Here is a 22735-nt window from a genome sequence, read left to right as displayed (position 1 = left end):
AGTCATGTTATTTTCTATCTATTTTCATCCATGAAATTACCCATGTGGTACAAGTTTACCCACAGTCATACCGTCCATGAAATTACCCATGCGGTTCACATTTACTCACAGTCATTCCATCCATGAAATTACCCATGTGGTTCACATTTACTCATAGTCATTCCATGAAATTACCCATGTAATACAAATTTACCTGACATGCATAAGTACTGTCAACACAGTAGCCATGAAATCTCCAAACAAAGTACAATGGAACCTGGTTACTTCGGACACCGGTTGTCTCGGAAACATTTAGGCGTTTAGAACATTGCTTAGGGAACCGACAATTTGATATTCTAATTAAACAGTGACCTTTTGTGCACTGTACTTTCCTTCGCATGATAGGGATTAAAGGATTGAAATATATGAACACACAATGCCACTTAGAAAGTGGTCAATTTTAACAAATGTTACAAATGTGTGGGTTCGAATCCCGGACGGGACTCGAAACAAAAAAGTACGAGATTCTGTACTTTACTTAGAAAGTGTTATCCCAAACATAATATTTGTTACGTTAGATTAAGATATACACATCTTTGTGAGTTTCAACGATCTTTTAACAATGAGAAAGGCCATTCATTTATATTTAAAACTGTTCGATGAGGAAAACGATGTGCGAAACGTGTTATTTCTTCAGTTGCGTTTCTTGTTCGTGTTTCGGCACTTTCATATATTTTGTATAGAGGGTTTCTTTGCATAAAATATTCGCTGATCTGTGTATAAAAATAAAGAAGCATCGATCGTACTTACTTCGTTCCTGTTTGCTGTATCGTGAGCTCAAATCGATCTAAACTTTCCGTTATGTCCAACTCTGGCAGTGACAATAGTTTTCGATTTATCATGGAATGTGAATGTTGCTCGGAAGATGAATTGGTGATTTCTAAGGATTTGGTTGGTTTGTTGTTTAATGCCACACGCGGTTATATTCCAGCTATATGACTGAGGTCTGTAAATAATCGAGTCTGGAACAGACAAGCCAGTGATTGATATCATGAGCATCGATCCACGCAATTGGGATCGATGACATGCATCAACCAAGTCAGCGAGCCTGACCACCCGATCCCGGTAGTCGTCTGAAATAATGGTGTAAACTCCTTAGTATGATTCGAGACAGATATCCAAGAAACGATATGTTAGTTTAACTAGATGCAGTCGGGAGAAAAACGGTGGCTTCCAATATCAAGATTATATATTCTTCTTCTTTTGGTTATGGTTTTGTTTGGGAATTTCAAGGTGTTGGTGAGACTAAATGGTTCTTGAATGGATTCATCCCTAGGGTTTCGGTTTTGCCCATTATGTAATTGAAAATGAAAATAAGTTTGTATTAATATGCTCTGCATATGTTAATATTCATTCAAAATATTTCCCTCGTTTTGGGTTTTAAGGTTCGTTTGTGTTGTTACAAATACAAACCTTAAATAAGCGTAACGTCGCTAAGTTTACCTTTTTTGCCCTGTTTTTCTCGGCCATCGTACTTGTACATCATACTGGCTACATAGTGTGTAAGGAAAATCTATTACTATTTTTCATGATACTATCAATTTTCAACAACAGTTATACATATTAAGTATATACGTTTTTTTTGTTTTTTTTAAAGTGTAGAAAAAGTTGGATGCAACAGCTAATTCGACCTATCGTTGCAACGGCGTCACATATAACCCTCCGTGACGTCTTTAATTGTTTGTCAATGATTTGATATGATATGACGTTGCTATGGAACACCGAATTTCGTGCTGCTAGAATACTATGTATTTGTTAGATGTAAAAAGTATTAAATTTAAGAGCATGAACAAATACAATTTAACACAAACCTTTTATTTTCATATATCCGTATGCGTTGCTTGAAACTATATGAAAGATAGGTTTGAGTTATATAATCAATAAATAGCCTAGGTCAACAGATATACAGTAAACTACGGTTATAACGAACTTAAAGGACCACTTTATTTAGTTCGTAGTAAAACCGTAGTTCGTTATAAGCACATATACAGCATAATTACAGCAAATGGACGGGGCCAAAAAAAGTTCGATATATCCGTCTGTTCGTTATAAGCGTGTTCGTTATAAACGTAGTTTACTGTACTACTTCCTTGCCTCCAAACTGCAGGGTTTACGTGTGAAGGGCAGTAACATTCTAACAGTAACCGCTATTAGTACCATACACTGTTACGCCTGTATCCATGAACCTGGAAAAAGAAGTCTTTGAAAATACGTCGTGTCAAACACAGACGCAAGCACTGTCATGCGTGCACACATTTACACACTTTCCAAATATAAAAATCTTTTTTGATCATTGTCTGAGTTGACGTAAATAACAAATAAAACATACCAGGTCCCTAACAGAACATTATTGTACAGTACAAATTGGAAGTGGAATCATCTTGATTGCACACATTAATATGTAAGGAGCCGACCATTTCATATCGGGTAGGGGGTGGATTATATGAAAAAGAAGAATTGTCCAAGGGAATGTTTGAAAAAAACCATTACACTTCAGACTGTTGAAATGACAATATCTAGTCTCAGTACAAAATCCCATGAGAATATGAGAGTATGGTTTAACGCCGCTTTTGGTAACATTCCAGCTATATCACATTTTACCAATGTCGGGAATCGAAGCCGGTTTTCGGCGTGACGGGCGAACGCTTTAACCACCAGGCTACCCGACCGCCCCACGAGAAGAAACGAAAACAAACACGATCATCAGAAACGTCGTTGCAAGTACGAATTGTCCTACTTGCAACAAACGACTTCAAGCCGCTCTGTGGCTAAAAGATTTCTAAATGAATAATTTTTCAGGCCTTATACCATATTGAGGGAAAGATATACGTGTTTGCAGTGTTTGTTTGTTTGTTTGTTGTTTAACGCCGCACTCGGCAATATTCCAGCTATATGACGGCGGTCTGTACATAATCGAGTCTGGACCAGACTAGCCAGTGATTGATATCAAGAACATCGATCCACGCAATTAGGATCGATGACATGCATCAATCAAGTCAGCGAGCCTGACCACCCGATCCCGTTAGTCCGCCCTCGCCAAGAATCGGATGCTGAAGACCTATTCTACCCCGGATAGTCGCCTCTTACGACATACATAGTCGCCTTTTTACGGCAAGCATGGGTTGCTGAAGACCTATTCTACCCCGGATAGTCGCCTCTTACGACAAGCATAGTCGCCTTTTTACGGCAAGCATGGGTTGCTGAAGACCTATTCTACCCCGGATAGTCGCCTCTTACGACAAGCATAGTCGCCTTTTTACGGCAAGCATGGGTTGCTGAAGACCTATTCAATCCCGGATCTTCATGACATGACATATTCTAACCTTCCGATGTAGTGTCATTGTAATCTACTGAAAACCTATTCATAATGCCTATTGTGTACACACGAATATATACATTTACGTACATAATCATTTTCCCTTTCTCTCTCACTTGGTGACAAACGGTTTCAGCTAATACTTCACACAGCCAGATGGCCATAACACTCGTTTGATGCTGTGTCTTGATTATATGGCTGAATATATTACTTTGTTGTCACTGGTCAAATACCCCGAGCCTTCTAAACATCACCAGACTCATTCATTCAATTTATCAAGAAGTAGGTTTGGTACAATCATTGCGAAATGGTGAAGACGTTGTTCAGAGGGATCGCAAGTGTAAGGTCGAGGTTTCAAATGTTTACATTCGCTCCTGCAAATCCCACTGTTGTTTGAGAACCTTGTTATCACACTCTGCAAGGATCACCCCTTCAGCACTTTGGATACACTTCTTGAGCACCGGGTGTCGAATTAAGCCGGTTTCCTGTAATAATAAAAGACATGCAACTTTCTAATAGACTAAAACTATGTGTTTTTTGTTTAACGCCCCACTCGGCAATATTTCAGCTATATGACGGCGGTCTGGAAATAATTGAGTCTGTATCAGACGATCCAGTGATATTGACATCATGGGCATCGATCTACCCAATTGAGATACGATGACATACATCAACAAAGTCAGACAACCCGTTCCAGTTCGCCATCTCTTACGACAAGAATATGTTGCTGAAGACCATTTCTAACACGGAGTGTACAAGGGAACTAAGACTGCGAGACAAGACATCGTATAAAATTGGCGTAGATCGATGGTCATTGAGTGTCTGATCCAGGATCAATATTTAAAGACCGCTGTCATATAGCTGTAATATTGCTAAGAGTGGCGTTAAAAACAAACAAACAAATCGGAAATGTTTGATGGAAAGTGAGAAATAAACAGAAACGTCATGAAAGAAACGTGATGCTTAATATGTGAAAGTCAAATCGAGTCTGGACCAGAGTTCCCCTTACATTTCAATCTACATGAAAGTTTATATTTCATAAAATTTGGAATTTAAGTCTTGAATTGTTGACCAGGTAACTGGCCCCTCAACTCTTGAAGGCTGGTTCTTTTGCCCAACTTTCCAGAAAGAGCTGGACTCTGCAACATTAATTGTATTCTCTTCTTATTGGGAATTGTTGCAAGAGGTTTATAAGTCAATGTAGCACATAAGTGTTCTTGTTCCCGTCTTTTGGTCTGCAACGTGATTGACTACAGTAAATATGTATTGTTTTCCCATCATGGTTGTAACATTGTCACATCATTGTCTGTTGCGTGGTTTATTTTAACCCAAACTCAACAAACATAACTGACCATAATATGAGCGCATGAACAAATGTATATACTACAGTTTGCAGTGAAATAATGTTAGCACGCATATACACTTCAATGGCTACCCTACCTGATTCCACTCCCATGGGTGTTTATGTCCATCTGGACACATGGGAAACGAAAACTTTTCTTGTTCAAAAACCAGGCAGTATTCTCCGACAGACATCTGTCCAGCTGTATTGTACCGGAAATACTAAAACATAGAGGAGACACACCATCAACCAAGTTCCTAAGACAGACCACCTGATCCATTTTGTCGCCTTACGGGCAAAAAAGGCTGCTTGGGACTTAGTCGAAGTCAATCTTATTCAAATCCGATCTAAGTTTTAGCTTCCGCTATACAAAAAGTCTGAGGTCATTTCATTACACGTCAGAGCGACCTTTCATCCGTTCAATTAAAACTTCGCTTGCCAGATCGGGAAAATAACAGTCGAAATGAGTTTTCTAATCATGCAACCCCGAAAAGGTAAGACAGTTACGGTCTGTACGACTGATTCCGTTAAAATTATCGTCTCTCCCTCGCTTCAATGGGATTAAGGAATCTTCAGCAACCCATGCTTGCCGTAAAAGGCCACTATGCTTGTCGTAAGAGGCGACTAACGGGATCGGGTGGTCAGGCTTGCTGACTTGGTTGAATGATGCATGTCATTAATCCCAATTGCTAGGATCGATGCTCATGATATCAATGTCTGGTCCAGACTCGATTATTTACAGACGGCCGTCATATAGCTGGAATATATTGCTGAGCGTGGCGTTAAACAACAAACCAACCAACCAAATCAATGGGATTAACATTTGAAACGGATGAGACTTTCCATAGCCCGTGTGAAGTACTGCCACACAATATCGGCCATCTATTAAACATTCAAAAATGTTCTTTTGTTCAGTTTTCAAACTATGTATCGAGAACTCTGCCAAAATATTTTCAAAGCGTAGTAGGGATGGAAGTCGCCAGTTTGAAACTAGTGCCATAAAGCTCAATAAATCTACTTTCAGATTGGCTAATTGCCGACTTGTTAATCATTTCAGTGGCCAGTCAAAGTACCCAAAATGGCATTCTGACGGGACCTCTAATAAGATGTCTTTAGATTTCTCCGATGCGGTAGCGAGCACAGAGATCTGTTTTTGAAAAGATTTAGTCCAAGTGAGATAGGCTTAGACGTTTTTCAGCATGGTGAAACACATCAACACGGTTATGGAGCCGAAGACATAGTTGACTTATAGATTTCAACTTCTTTTTCTTACAATGCGGGGGTACGGGTGGCCCAGTCGTCTAAGGAGCCGCAATTGGCTGTGCAGAGTTGCGTCCCTCGGGCACGCCAAAAAACCTATGGTTGTGTGTTCGAATTCCGGTTCACCCACATTATGTTTCTAGGTTTGTCTGCATCATACCCGTGTTCGTGGGTTTCGCCGAAGTGGTAAACGTCTAAGACCTGCATCACTTCGGACTTTCCTCCCACATTAAGCTGACACGCCGTGATATAAATGGAATACTGTTAAAAGCGGCGTTGAACACAACCCACTCACTCACTCTTACAATGCGATGCCTCGGTACAGATGCTTGTATTTTAATTATCATATGTCATTACAATGATGAAAGAATAAAGGCATTTAAATCCATAAGTCAGCTTTGTATTCAACGATACCACAGCTTCTATAATGTCACATGATATTTGAGGTACGGTGTTGACAAACCACGGATCATATGTGAGGGAATGTCCGCCCACAGATGAAATTAACCATGACTATGGATGGATGGTCTTGTGATGGAAAGTTTGTATAAAAAGCAGACACATGTAAACGTTTACTTTTCTCACTTACATCCGCAACTCTTTCACATCCTCCGAGCGTTAATGTTTCACCGATTTTCCTCAAACACTCGCTTCCATGTCGTTCTTTAATCTGAAACAAAAACAATGATTTATACCATTACACAATTACCAAAATAGCCCCAGGTAAAATTCTAACCATTTGGCTGAGGCGATACTAAAGGCGATCACATATCACTTATGGAAATCAAGGGCGTGTAACCCGTTGAGTATTTAACACTTATCATCCGAACCAGCCTGGTTACCTTGGTATGCTGCGCTGGCGCTACACTGTACACACCCAAGGAACCAGGCTGTATCCGACTCTGATATTCCAGATGGATGGCCGAATGAATTGGTGTCAGGAATGCCACAGCTATGTTACTACGGCAGATGTCGAGTATAATATATACTTATATAACATCTTTGGTGTCATTTTGCTGGATAACACAGTTCACATTTCAACAAGCGTATAGTCGACGAAGTCATCTATATCCCCCGCCCATTTTTACACGTTATGGCCCCAAACCAGGTAACTGGTCCAACATTTCTCTTAGCCCATGTCAAAATAGCTGCAATGGAAATTCTAAACATTTCTTAAACTCCTCAATATCAAATGGCACCAGTTCAGTATGTGGTCTTGTGGATAGACATGCAATGTTTGGCAAGGAAATATTTAACAGTTTATTTGTTGTACTCCATAAGTGAACCAATCCTATATTAAAATTTATATCAAACTTGTTGTCATGGAAACGTAAAAAATAAAAAATTCTAAAATTCCTATATAGCAAAAGGCACCAGTTCAGTATGTGCATGGTAGACATGCAAAGTTTTGTAAGAAAGTATTTAACGGTTTTTGAGATACGCTCCGGAAATGAACATCACCCTTATAGAACCCAAGACCAACTTGTTGCCATGGAAACGTAAAAAAATAAAAATTTCTAAAATTCTAAATAGCAAAAAGCACCAGTGCAGCATAAGTCTGATAGACATGCCGAGTTTCGTACAGAAATATTTAACGGTTTCTGAGTTATGCTCCGGAAACGATTTCGGGACGCACGCACGCACGCACGCACGCACACACGCACACACGACAGCACGGACGGACGAACACACGGAATCCATTAAAGTATCCCCCGCCAACTTCTTTGGGGCGGGGGATAATAACAAACGATTACAGAAAAGACTTTAAACTGAAATTTACAGAGATTGAGAGTTTTTAAGCCGATGAGGTAAAGCAACATAAGTAATTCTACCGAGGACATTATAAACTAAGGGGCAAACGAACGTAGACCGAGTTCGTTTTTTATGTAATTGAAAAGTAAAAGAACTGCTGTCAAATTTGATTATGCCATTTAACCATCACTCATTCCTGCAATTGTTTGTAAAAAGTATTTTGTGTAAAAATATATTGATTCAATGACGTAAGATATGCATTTTCAACCACATGACCCCTACCGTGATTGAATTGTTGTAACTTGCTGAAAAAAGCAAATCTATTGATTTTCAAAGATAAGACATCTGAAACATATTTGGGCATCATAACACACTCTTGTTGCACCAAGCAAATAGGCCACTTCCCGGTGACGATGCATAAACGCAACATGTCCAGTGGTATATACACAATGTGTACATTATACATTATACATACGTGACGTCAGACGGTGGGTGCACGAGGAATGACGTAATACATTGTATCATATACACAGCGGAAGAAGCCGATTAAACTCGGAATGTTTTACAAATTGCATTGCAATCTGGCGTTTTTCATTGTCAACGTCCTTTAGTAATTTAGTGTCCTTTCGTGTGCACACTGACGTTCTTGGGTACGCATTGTTCTTTCTTTTCATGTGACGTCTTTTCGTAACATTTGACTATCGTATTGCGTACTTTTGACCTATATATCAACGTTGTATTTTTTAACCGGTGTCTGCTTGTTTTGCATTTTGACCTTTATTAGGAACATTTAATACTTTATTTGTGGCATTTGACTATTATTGCGTACTTTTGTCCTTTATTTTATCTTTGTAATTTCTTTTACCGAAATGCTGCTAATATAAATGGGCGATCTTTTTGTTCCAAAGGACGATAACTCTCCTTTTGAAATGATATAAGCGACGGTCCAACCTGTCGCTTCCGGTCTGGTTCCCGGATCAATGCGCGCTGCGACAACGACTGACATGTAGAGACGGAGCCAAGCTAAAGAGTTATCCTGTTGCACCTTCGTTCAAAAACGGTCGTTTACAACTGAATATTTTTAACTAGCACATATTTTGTAGTGATTATTAGTTTATATTATCAACATTTGTTGAGTCTTCAACTACAAGACGAATTGTCACTTTGGAATATAGCGGGGAAAACGTCATGAAAAATGGTATATTGTCACGGTATTTTCTACGTAAGAAAACAGCGAGGCATTCTGTCAGTCTGGGCTAACATATTGCATCGATGAAATAATGCAAACTCATTTTATTTATCAGCCTTTGTGTTATTTCCTACAACAATTCATGCATTCAAATCTCAACAAATACTACCACGAACTTCAATTTAATAAAATTAGTGATACGCCAACATTTGCAGCACACAGACATCTTTGACAGGCCTTTACCAATGATCTATATAGTAAGTATACATCCGTGCCTTTACAAATATTTTAAGAAGAGATAACGTTCAAAATAATAAAACAACTGATTTTAAATGTTACTTTTTTTTATATTTACATCTGAATATTTAAATTTATATTATTGTTGTAGAAATAGGCCTAATGAACATCTACCATGCAGCTATTAAGCACTCAGTTACTCAGTTGCAATATGCATACTAGTCATCATACTTTGAAATAAGAGATTTACCCATATTATTCTGCCCCTTATAACATGTGTCCCACCATTAAGTGCTCTGAGTCATCACAGGTGTTAATTCATTGATCCATCATTTCTTACAGAATTCTGATACTCATGCTCTTAAAATAGTAGTTAATTACAGAGATGTGTCCCAACAAACAACAAATCATACTGAATACCCCACAAAATGTGTATGATGCATAAATAGATCTAAATCAAAGTTTTATCTTCTTGTTTTAGTAACATTATATTTTTTTTAATGTTGACAAATTTCCCATACAAACCCACACACTATCCTGCTGTATCTAAGTATCCTGATTTTCATTCAACAGTACTTCAAGACACCTGTATTTTAAAGTATATTTTGTAGTTATTATTATCATATAGCAAATATGAATTTTATATGAAAATATGAATATGAAAGTTTATCATCAAATCTTCTGATAGTTAAATAAATGGAAATTGAACCCCACAGTCATTCCATGTAGATAAATGGATTTATTTATGTTATTTGTTTTTGCATATAACAGATTATACTTACATATTTTACAGTCAGTGTCTATAATCAGGCCCAATATGTATTTTGACTGAACATTTCAGTCAATATGCATATTTATCGATTCACTCAGGTAAGGTATATTTTTTCTTAAATTTTCATTCATTTATTATTGACTAAAAATAGGACCGGATTTTAGACAGACTGGCTGAAATGTATAGACTGCATAATTTAATCTTCTCAAATTAATTTGGATCTAGTTTGATCTTATCAAGATCAAAGTAACTTATGTAAGAAATTAAAAATGTTTTCACAATGAATTGATTGATTCTCCAAACCTGAAAGAATACCAGAGTCCCAATACTAGTACACATGCACAAGTGTGCCAAGATATTAAATAAAATAATAAGAGTCATTGTGCAATGCAGATATATTTTGGTGTGAAGTGAAAAAAGAAAAACATTAATAATTTGTTTGTTGGAATTTGAAACATCAGTTTAGAACAAGGAAACATAAAAAGCAAGGCCTAATGAAGTTAAGAATCAGCTTTATCTGTGTCACAATCATATGATTATTGTCAATGCAAACTGGATGTAGACACTGCATTGTTAATACACAAACAACATTATAGAGATTGGCAATTAGTATGAATATATTGTTTTATTTTATAAAAATTGTAGTTGGTACAAATACTCTTGAATGTGTATTTTAACTAATTTATAGGGTCCCCTGTGTCTGAATTGGGTTTTTTCTGCTTTGTAAAATTAAAAAAAGGCCAAAATAATATATATCTTTCATTGATCATATTGAAATATAATCATGGTAGTATTTGGCAACAAACAGCTACCATTCATATACATAAAATCCTTGTATACAACATGCACCAATTAACCCTCAAATATCAAAACAGATTTCAGTGATTTCCATTTCTTTTATTTTGAAGATTGTATCATGATATCTAGTTGATGACGTAATTTTACAGTGCCTGTTACTCTTACAATTTCTTGAGAGCATTTCTCATTGCTCTCAGTTATATATCTGACAAATACTTACATGTGTTGCTGTCAATATTCACAACATTGAGCCTACGGGCAACGTTGCATGAGACCTTCACATTTCGCGTAACGTATCGCCTCACAGTTTAACATAATGAAATGCATGCATATGATGTGGCCTGCTCGGCGATGCTACAACATAGATATAGGAACGTATACAAAATCTACTTAATTTTCATAATCATACATCAAGGGCAACACTCTCAGTACCGATTGCAAAACGTCAACAAAGCGACCTGGGAGGAACGATCAGCTGATTTCACCGCATCGCTTCGAACGCCTATCTAGTGGTTAACTATACAATATAATCAGTCAAGGTCATCCCTGATGTATAATTATATCAAGGAACATATATTTCCGGACATGGCAATAAATAAATAATTGTTTAGGCGAAAAGATATACTGTCCGCACACAAGTGTGACCGTTGCCGACAGAGGTGAAGGTTGTACTAGTTAACTGTCTATAGGCGTCATAGTAACATGTAGTGCTCGTATCGCGCATACCACATGCGCCGTCAGTTTAAGGTTGGACCGTCCGGGTCAGCGCACCTAGCGGGTTAGTGAAGGGAAGATAAATTGAAAAAGATCGCCCATTCATTGCTTGGCTATAATATCGTTGAGATATTTTCGGTTGAAAACCAAACATATAATAAAATCAACTGAGAGGTATAAATACTTTTGCTCCTCAGTATATATAGCACACTGTATTGTCAAAAATCATATGAAAGGTTTGAAAGAAAATGAGACATTTAACAAAACTTTTTACTTTTTAAAGTAATGTGCATACTCACATTACCCCAGACTACGTTCGCTGGGGGTAGAGGATAATCCTTTACCACATCGTAGGCCACATTCTCCATGAACCATTTGAAGCTCTTACAGCCAAGCCTCTTCCTGAGTTCCAACTGGTCAGTGACATTCACCTTCATCGTCCTGAGGGCTGGATACTCAACGTAGAGATATTCCTTGTATTCATCCATCCATCCTTCCGCCGTACGGACGTTGTTCTGTGAGAACACACCAATTTCATAGTGAGTCCTTCTTAGCTCACCTGAACAGAGAGTCCAGTTACACAATCGCCAGAGTGGATGGATGGATGGTTTGTTGTTTAACGCCGCACTCAGCAATATTTCAGCGGTTCCCTCCCATAACGTAGACCTCCAAAATGCAGACCTCCCAAAAAGCAGTTAAAATTAGCTCACTAATTAATTGGGCCATGCTGTTCGACTGGTCCACTTCCCCTGCTATGAGGGATTATCAATATGTTGAGACAATGAGCAGTAGTGAACAACAACAACATTATCTTAAAAAAACTCCTCCTTTCTTTAATCTGCTCCCGGTACATCACAAATCTTATTCAAACATTACCTTTAAACAAGTTGTGGGATTTGTGTAAGAATATACCAAATGTTCTCAAGCACTAATACTTCCTTCTCTTGTGTATGGTATAACATATAAATATATGACGGCGGTTTGTAAATAATCGAGTGTGGACCAGACAATCCAGTGATTGAAATCATGAGCATCGATCCACGCAATACGATGATACGGGATACGATGACATGCATCAACTAAGTCATCGAGTCTGACCACCCGATCCCGTTAGGCGCTTCTTACGACTCCACCATCCTTCCTGTTATATGATTAATGATGAGCACATGGGCTAGGATACCCACCTGTTCTAAATAGGATCCTTTAAAGGTGAACGGCATTGTGTAATGGTAGATGTGACCCACCCGAGAGCACGGCACCATCTCAAATCTACCCCCGCACATCCATTGCTAAAAAAAAAGAACAATGATCATTTTCTCTGAAACATCATGGCGTGTCAACACAACTTTATAGGGGGGGGGGGGGGGGTCGAACGTTTACGACATGGGTGTAACAAACGAGTACTTGTATTGTTGTGACATTACAAGAGTTATTGTAACGGCGAATTTGGTATTCGACCCTCCGGTCATAGAATCCCCAAGAACGCAATAATAATAATAATAATAATAATATACTGCTCTATTCATATTTTACTTCCTTAAAAGACAGCTGTAAGCCCTCTGCTCCTTATATGATTAGGCTCTCATCATGAAGAAGTTATATTACAGCGTGTCAGCTTTATATTGGATGAAATCTCGAAGTGATACAGGACGTTTACTACTTTGGTAAAACCCACGAGTACAGGTATGTTGTGAAATTCCCAGGATCATAATCGGTCGATTATGAATTAAAACCCACGATCATAGCATCCTAAAGGGACACAAGTTTGCACCACGAATTAAAGCGACATTCAACCACTGATTCGATGATTTACATACCGCCGCATGATATGGCTGGATTTACAGGACATTCTAGCATGATTGGTCAATCAGAGGTTACAAATCAGGATAACAACCTCTGATTAAATCAGTTGAATCGACGGCCGCATCATCACGGAAGTAATATTTATAGGAAAGTATTTCTTTCTCAATCATGGTCGGTAGACGCTTTCAAATAATGAAAATTATAAATGATCCATTCATAAAATTCAAAGTGGATGCTGCTACCATTCTCAAAGTGTGTCAATACAATATTTTGACATGGACCGAAAAACTTTTACAATTTGTATGGACGACAACTTGAAACTCTCCCGTAGTGTCGGTAGTTTAAACCCTTGCAATGTTCACCAGATTCCCTTGTCCATGTGATTGCTTTCAAAGTAACTATGCTACACACTTTCATTGCCTGTCAGATAACTGAACAAAGGGTATTGGTTATCTTGCCGAGGCAAGGGAGTTAACTGACTTTATAAACCTATTCATTGGGATCGCTATTAAGTAAGAGACTTCTTTCTATAGGCATAAAGACCTATCGTGAGGTTTTACTTTCCAGTCGGGTTAAATCTCATAAAGAGGGACGTTGTAATGTCCCTGGGATATTTTTTAATGTCCTGGGTATTTTATTAATATAACTTCCGTTCAGATTGTAACATGTAATGAAATGACAAATGTTTTCTTTATATTCCCGAGGATCGAACTCGCAACCTTCATATCTGTAGCCCAGAGAGTGTACCACGAGGCTACAGAGGTGTTGATAAGCCTCACTGGTTTTTAGAATGTCCTTTTCAAGATCCGTACGCCAGCAACAGATATTTTATTCGCGCGTTCCCTAAGGTTCATGGAAAGTATGTTCGAAACATAAAAATAGTGATAAATGTTGTTTTAAGTGTTTTTTTCGGTTTATAAGCATGGAAAAACCCTTTCCCTCGGTTTTGGTAGACAGAGCATGCCCTGTCTACCAAAACCGAGGGAAAGTGTTTTCTCCAATACATAAAAGTCCAGTTACCGCACAAACTGGAAAGTGGACTTTTACAGTCAGTTAACTGCCTTGTCTCTGGAAGATGGGTATTGGTGTAACAACCAATGTTTGAGAACGTACAGGACATTGTTTGCTTAAAGGTGAATGTCGTTGATACCCTAATATAGATAGGCAAACCTACTCAAAACATGAACTCAATTCATGCCACAAAGGTACCCTCCCTCCAACGTGTACCCCCTCCCCCACCCCAGCTGGGTACCCTGGAGTTTTCGCTAACTCTTGTCTTTTCACTTACCTTGAAAGACAGCTGGAAGCCCTCTGCCCCCCATACCAATAGACTTTCATCATAGCCTCCAATGTCAAAGAAGTGTTTGCGGGTGACTGCAAACAGTCCACCGGCGTGTGTCGGCGTTCTGTGATGTAATGTACAGGGATTGCTTTCTGACTTCCTCCTCAGGGAAGAGGTCACACCATTGTCAATACTTCATGGGCTTAAAAACACCACGTTCGTTGATGGACGAGCGCAGTGGATACACGCCCGTGAAGTAGTGACAATGGAGTCTTACCAACAACAGCACACCAAGCAGGGGCTGTGGGCAGGTTGGGCCAAACAGACGGTTATATAACTGACCATAAATACGTTGATACACACCTACAGAAATACTCCATTACTATACTTATATTCATCTTTGCTCATGCTTTTAAGTTCCGGCGTCCCTGATCCAACCTTAAATAATTAAAGGCTGTCATGAAATTGACTGAATATTGCTAACGCGACAATAAAGAATCTTCAATAACTCATTCACTTATCTGGATATATAGTTTTCGGCGACCTTCTGGTCCTGTGAGACTAGTGGTTAAACCGCTGTCTTGTCACGGGTTAGATTCCCCACATGGTTACAATCTGTGAATCCATTTCGGGTGTCCCGCTTAAGGTTATTATTTCTGATAATAATTTCATCAATATGTTTCTGCTTCATTGATCTACTGTTGGTTTTATCTACAGCAATGTGATAACATGAAACCCGCGTTGGATGGATGGATGAATGGATGGATGGACGGATATGTTTTTGCTGGTCCATACTTGAGTAAATAGAGGCCACCGTCATATAGATGGTAAGTGCAGTGTTAAACAACAAATAAACAATCATTAATACAAGACAACGAACAAAAACACGAACGTGTTATATACCTAAGTATAATCTCCACAAAAAAAACTCGCCCCTTTCCATTTGAAAATATCGTTTCTCTAGGGGGACTTTCGTTATGAAAAGAAAATCCTCTACAAACTGTTAAACGTGAGCTTTTCTGTCCAAGAAGGGTAGAAATAAAGAGGTCACCATATTTACCCATAAGGTTCTGAATTGTGTTTCCACTTCCGTGCCTGCTCCGTGGGTGATACTGCTTGTTCTTTGTACCGAAGACCCCAATCGAAAACACCCTTCATCATGGTCGAATGAATTTTGGTGTAGGCGAAGTCTTGGTAATGTACGGCATCAACTGTCGGCTGTGCCATCGCCGTTCTACAAGACAGATGATTAAAACTTTAAGTTGATTACCTCCACACCTCCTTTTGGGATATTTTGTTTTCATTTTACTTCCATCCTTGAAAAAGACATGTTATTAAAGCGTCGTCAGATTCTTGAAATCGTAACAATATTTCCGTTGAATTCCCTGATGCAGCTGAATGAACGTTAACATCCTCGCTTTTCTCAAGAGGCGTCTAACGGGATCGGGTGGTCAGGCTCGCTGACTTGGTTGATGCATGTCATCGTATCCTAATTGCGAAGATCAATTCTCATTACATCAGTCACTGGATTGTCCAACCTTAATTATTAACAGACCGCCATCGTAAAGCTGGAATATTGGTGAGTGCGGCGTTAATCAACAAACAAACAAACAAACAAACAAACAAACAAACGCAATGCACCAGTTGAAGTAAAACAGATGAATGTACGTACCTGTCGAGAGCAATTCTCTGAATCAGCGGCGGTAACCAGTTCACGTTCACCTCACAATGAGGCTCCAGTATCACAAGGATTTCAGAGACTGCCTCCTTTGCCCCTCTCGTCCGAGAACCCATAGCCCCAAGTCTTTGTTCGTTCCGGTACAATTTGACCAATCCATTGAAACGTTGAATATAGTTATCTAGTGGTGCTAGAAGATGATCTAAAATGTGTATGAAGGATAGGATTTACTAGAAATGAGCCCAGTAGGGACCCGGATGGAATACGTGAAGGTCATGATTCTATGCTTGTCGTAAGAGTCTGATCAGGTTCCGTTCTTTGGCCAACGCCATGAGACGTTGCTCAAAATATCAACCCCTAGTTTATCTTTCCCATATTCGAGTGTTCGTCTGAGACCTGCATCACTTAGGCAATCCACCAACAATAAGCTGACACATGTACACCCCATAACTGTTCAAAGCGGCGGTAAACTCACACTCAGTCACTCATTCCATGACATGAAAGAACTGTTTTACAACTCTCACTACATGAAGGATAAGTATTTACCAAATTTACTCATGTATAATCCGATATTCATATGACAAACACTCGAAATATACACAATATCAGTATTTTGACAGCCAAATTTGCACATATTACAATTTCCAACGATTTATCAAGGGACTAGTAACATATATTACAGAAGAATGTAAACTATGGTAATTGTTTTTTATGTATTTTCAAGCCTACTGAAATCTTCATTTTTTAATTACCCTCTTCGAAAGGTTTGCTGTTATGAAACGTACACATATTTCAATCATATGGTTTTATTTGAGTCCTCACTACTACACTAATAATATGGAGATGGAAGCGATATATATATTGTGATGCTTCTGGCTATTGTTAATCCAACCCACCCCTGGTGCTTGCGTCGTCCACGAGGACCAGCTCTTTTAGGAGGGAGGGCGGGGAGCGGTTGATGATGCTGTGGATAGTTCTCAGGAGCGTGGTGTTGCCTTCGTTGTGGAAAATAACAATCACAGAGGCACTCGGCAGATTGCTCGGATAGTGCCAGAACTTGCACCTCGAATAGAAAAGGGCGGTGTAATACTCGATGGACACAGACAGAATTGTTTAGATTTTTTGCGTGAACAAAAGCAAACATACCTTGAAAAATAGATAGTTCTCTAAACATGATGGACGTTCTGAAAACCAGATTGTGCAGCCCAATACTCCAGAGAATACTCCATCAACACCATTATTCATATTCATAAAGTTGATCCTTGAAAAGTTGAGTTGAGTATACAGTCATTCTGTACTTTCCCATGTTTACCATTGTCCATTCTTAATTCATTTGCTTCAGCACTGATCTGAGAGAAGAAAGAAAGTTTCTCGAGGAAGCGACATGCAGCCTTCGTAAAAGTTGTTGATTCAGAAGATGTTACTCACTCTTTTTGTCTGGTGTCAGGGATCGTGCGATCCAATGAGACCTGGTCGCTCACTGCCATGTCACAGCCGTAACGGCGTAATGAATCCTGGTCTGGAGACGCGAACGCCACTGGTTTACTCCCCTCACCTACAGACACAAAAAATATCAAAATTGTTTAATGATCAAAACTGCACTTATCTAAAACATATACAATCGATATTTTGCTCGAGTGAAATATAAGGTCTTGCTGGAACTACTTTCAGTCCCACTGCCTCATTGGCACTGGGGGCGGTCGGGTAGCCTAGTGGTTAAAGCGTTCGCTCGTCATGCCGAAAACCCGGGTTCGATTCCCGACATGGGTACATTGTGTGAAGCCCATTTCTGGTGTCGCTCGCCGTGACAGTGCTGGAATATTGCTGAAAGCGGCGTAAAATCATATTCACTCACTCATTGGCACTGTGGCCTTCAGATTTAATCATGTGAAACCGCAGCATACGTTATATGACAAGGAAAGCTAAATATCCATGTATGTAATGTATGCACCGTGTCTACACCTTGTGGTAATAAGAGATGGGGATGCGGTAGTCCACTGGTTAAAGCCAAAGGCCCAGGTTCGATTCCCCACTTGCGTAAACCCAATTAACACACCTGTGGTCATACAGAAAGGCATACACGATTGTTAGATATACACAGTTGTTGGCGTGAAAGAAGGACTTGCAGATGCGTCACGGTCAATTGAGGACCTATATCACTGCTTTAAAAAGGATATACCTAAGATCTTTCAGTTTTTCTTTTACCTGTCCTAACAGAAATTATTGTTTCATCAAAGCTATGATATCTTACTAAATACTTGAAATAAACAGAAAAAGGTTCATGATTTAGTGCATTATATGGGCTGAATTGATACCTACCAGGACCTTCCACGACTCTCTCTGGAGGAGGTTCAAAGTTGCCCACCTCTCCCTCTTTGTACACAGCTTCCATTGATGCTGGAGGGTCTGGTATTGGTTCAGCCTGGAACTCCAGAGGAGGCTGCTTTGTTTCGTTGCTTATTTTGTGAACCTGCAGTTGATAACATATGTTAGAGGTTGTATTCCAGTCAAGCTCATATGATCCAGGTGACATGAGATGTCCAGATGCTTGTGACAACATCCTTCACCAAGCATGATGCTGACGGTGTGATGCATGTGACATGATGCTGTATGCTTGTGGGGGGCACGGGGGGCCCAGTCGTCTAAGGCGCCGCGATTCGCTTTGCAGAGCTGCGTCCCTTGGGCACGCCAAAAACCTATTATTGTGAGTTCGAATCCCGGTTCGCCGCGATTATGTTTCTGGGTTTGTCAGCAACAATCCCGTGCTCGTGGGTTTCACCGAAATGGGACACGTCTGAGATCTGTACCACTTCGGGCTTTCCTCCCACATTAAGCTGACACGCCGCGATATAACTGGAACTACTGAATGTGGCTCAAAAGTATGGATTCTCAGGCGTCTTAGATAAACTAATCAATTTCCATCTAAGAGTGTATGGAAGAGCATGGTACAACGAGCTATTAGTGAGTCTGAAAATATGAATTGGAGAAATACTTTGCAACAACGTCCAGACATGCATAGGTTTAGTGCTATCCACACCCGCCTTGCCCCACATCGTCTCTGGTCTCTGTCTGTATGGTATGATATTGCTCCCCCCCCCCCCCCCCCCCCCCCCCCCTCTTGTATAGGCTCTTGTAAAGCTCGGCATATTACCTGTAACGTCTGGACTGTGTCTTATCTGTAACTGTGAATGTGATGACATTGTTAAGCACCAATTGCTTTACTGTGATGGCCTAATGAAACAGAGAAATGTGCTTAGTGAGTCTCTATTTGACAATGTTAGCCTTGAAACATATCTCAGACTTGAGGACACGTCTAGTGATGCCGTCAAGATTCTGACATACCTCGGTGCTATTACAGATGTGGTCCAGGACATGACACTTGGCAGCTGGGCAACATTCATGAGTATCGTGGCTAAACATGTCAGCTCATGGAACCTAACATCCATATTGTATTTGTGAAGCTATGTCAAACATCATGTAAATATAGTTTCACGCATCACTTCATTACTGCTTACCCAGCTCAATCTGTTGTATTTACATGTATTTTGTCATTGCCGTTGTCAAATAATGTAATGTAATTGTATGTACTTCTCTCCAAATCATTGGGGGAAATAAAGAGTATTCATTCATTCATTCATTCATTATAACTGGAATACTGTTACTCACTCACTGTATGCTTGTGATCTCACAGATGTAACTGTGTATTAGTATGGAAACACAACAGGGTGACGTTGTTCAGGTATCATGGTAAGGTTGATATCAGAATCAATGCTAAATGGGAGTAGAAACGGATGACATTAAGGCCACTTGATTCAAGTGGCATGGTAGGGAAGACGGAATACAGGAGATGTGTGTGCGTGATGTAAACTATAAACATCGGTTTTGTTAGATAATGCACTCTTAGATAAGCTTGTAGTGACCGCAATTCGGATAGATAAAATATTGCAAAATAATTTTTTGTAAAAAGGGTAAGATATTAAATGATATGATATTTCCTTCAATGATGAATGTATGGGTTAAGGCCAAGAAAACTTCAAATTTGATTATGTTGGTCTTTGTGCAGAGTCTATTGTCTGAGACTTTTGGGGGAAAATCAAATATCTTTAAATTGTATTCCAGTGATTTGTGTTTTTGAGGTGTCTTGTAGCAGGGGGTGGTCATACACGCTATTAATTTGACGTGTCAATGAACATGAGCCATTTTTAGATGTGTGTGCCTTTTGTCCATTACATTGAAAGCTTCATTTTGCTACCTGACCTCAATTCGGGCAACTGTCATGTCAATATGAGACTGTATGATTGTCATTTTAATGATGATTTCGTTAAGATTTTGATTTTTTCAATACAATTTACTTCATGCCTCTTTCTTTTGAGTTATTTTAACTAGAGTGAATTAAAAATATGGTAAAGTTTCTTTTGGCCGTCATTTTATATCTGCTTTCTGCTGCATTATCCAGCACAACGTGGGATTCCGTGTTAGAATTGGTCCCATGCTTATCCGACGGATGAGTTAATCGGTCAGGCTCACTGATATGGTTGACGGCATGTTAACATACCCCGAGGGCGTGGACCGTTCCTCATAATATCAACCACTGGATTGTGTGATCAAGATTTGATTTTTTACAGGCTGCCGTCATATAAAACATGTATCCGGCAGGATAAATAACTACTCCTGTATATGTTTAGCATGGACAAACAAGAAGAGCATACCAACATATGCAATGTGTCCCGAAAGTTACCTGAACATCAAATAATACTTCTCAGCAGGGAATATTGTACCAGTGAACAGTCCCGTGAAGATACCGGGTTAGAATAGGTCTTCAGCAACCCATGTTTTGTCGTAAGAGGCGACTAACGGGATCGGGTGGTCAGGCTAGCTGACTTGGCTGATGCATGTCATCCTATCCCAATTGCGTAGATCGATGCTTATGATATCAATCACTGGATTGACTGGTCCAGACTCGATTATTTACAGACCGCCGTCTTATAGCCGGAATGTTGCCGAGTGCGGTGTTAAACAACAAACAAACAAACAAACCCACGAACACTATACCTCAGTGAATGTATCGTCCTTGCTGTTGGAGTGAAGCTGTTCCACGCTCAAGTAGTTGAGTGATACCCCGAAACAGACGAGGAAGAGAGCGCCAAAGAACATCGTTTTCCTCCAGCGTCTCCGTCCGCCGAACATGTCTGAAATTTGTAATATTTGCTTCCAGAAAGTTGTATTTAAACATCGAAGGTTGAATTAACTGTTTTAAAGTAAACTAATGTCATTAAAACCTTGGAGTTCGGAAACACAAATTATGCATGAAACAGATAATATGAGATTAATGCTTGTAAATTGACGGACATATGGCAAGAGTAAATAAGCGAATTGGGTTTTACATGGCTTTGGGGTGCACACGTATATGTTCCTGTGATTTGTTTCAGGTGCACATTTGACTTGCCACTACAAGTGTTTGATGCGCTCACCTTTTTCGTAAATACATGGTATCAACGATTCCATACTCCGAAAATGAGTGGCTTGAGTGTACATCAGTCAGGACTATTACAAGCAATCACACACTCTCACACACACGCTGATGCAAGTATCAAAACCTGTAATATTGTGTCGATACTTTTCAATATGATATGAGAGACGAGGCTCAAAATCATCTCCTTCATCAGGCTAGGTTGTCAACTCAATGATTTCATGTACTTTGTGTACTCCAATCACGATTCCTGATATCGGTGGAACAGTGGAAAATCAACACTGTCCCGACGGTGATGCATGTTGATCTGATGTTCGGCGAAACACCTGAGCCAATTGTGTATTGCTATGCAGCCTGGAAGGACCTGTGTACAGACATGCAACGCTGTATCCCAAACATTCAGTCTCACGAGGGTCTACCTTCCGAAATTGATCTGATTTCATGGTCTGATCCATCTCCTGAAAATATGGTCTTTGTGCTGGATAATCTAATAATGGGAATATGTGAACACCGTCTTATTAAATCTGAACACCATCTTGGGTATCAAAGTGATCAACACACAACAATCAGCACATCATTAAGTCGAATGTAACAGAAGTATATCCCTGATCACCCGTATGTTAATCGTACTGTCCAATCCACGTTCAGCACATGAATATTAAGTTATGACGTTTCAAAAGTACCCTGGATAATCTTAAGATTTCTCCGAGTCATTATGTACGGCAGAAAATATGGCGCCCTCGTCATTGATGAAAGTACAGTAAAGTACGGTTAAAACGAACTCAAAGGGACTACTAATTTTAGTTCGTTATAACCGTAGTTCGTTATAAGCATATATACAGCATAACTACAGCAAATAGTCGGGACCAAAAAGTAAGTTCTTTATATCCGTCAGTTCGTTATAAGCGTGTTCGTTATAACCGTAGTTTACTGTATGTACAGTGATCCACAATACGGGAGACTACATCCTGGGATAATTCCCTACGAAGTGTATACAGTGTTGTTCCCTAACGACTGAAGTACTAGAATATGCCATATTGTCATTAATATTAACTACATCACTGCCTGCCTACCGGCTGAATC

The 22735-nt window shown here is 39.5% G+C and overlaps 1 protein-coding gene across 1 annotated transcript; it reads right to left on the bottom strand.

The window, feature by feature from the left end:
• Positions 1-3717: 3717 nt before the first annotated feature.
• On the bottom strand, positions 3718-21369 carry LOC124120340 (N-acetylgalactosaminyltransferase 7-like). The gene is made up of 12 exons (XM_046483150.2): positions 21235-21369; positions 18502-18652; positions 17611-17737; positions 17079-17245; positions 16177-16384; positions 15565-15738; positions 14511-14628; positions 12604-12708; positions 11719-11934; positions 6547-6627; positions 4796-4918; positions 3718-3840 (listed from the first exon to the last, which is right to left on the bottom strand). The coding sequence occupies exons 1-12, from the start codon at positions 21367-21369 to the stop codon at positions 3718-3720; spliced, it is 1728 nt and encodes a 575-aa protein (XP_046339106.2).
• Positions 21370-22735: the final 1366 nt, after the last annotated feature.

The sequence above is a fragment of the Haliotis rufescens genome, unplaced genomic scaffold, assembly GCF_023055435.1.
Source record: "Haliotis rufescens isolate VD_foot unplaced genomic scaffold, xgHalRufe1.0.p SCAF_3, whole genome shotgun sequence".
Lineage (NCBI taxonomy): Eukaryota > Metazoa > Mollusca > Gastropoda > Lepetellida > Haliotidae > Haliotis > Haliotis rufescens.
This window is presented reverse-complemented; position numbering and strand designations above follow the sequence as displayed.

Coding starts and splice junctions, on each gene's coding strand:
- LOC124120340 (XM_046483150.2), bottom strand. CDS start 21,369: ATGTTCGGCGGACGGAGACGCTGGAGGAAAACGATGTTCTTTGGCGCT. Junction 15,739..16,176: donor CAGAGAATTGCTCTCGACAG/GTACGTACATTC, acceptor TCTGTCTTGTAG/AACGGCGATGGCACAGCCGA. Junction 14,629..15,564: donor CACAATTCAGAACCTTATGG/GTAAATATGGTG, acceptor ATTACATCACAG/AACGCCGACACACGCCGGTG.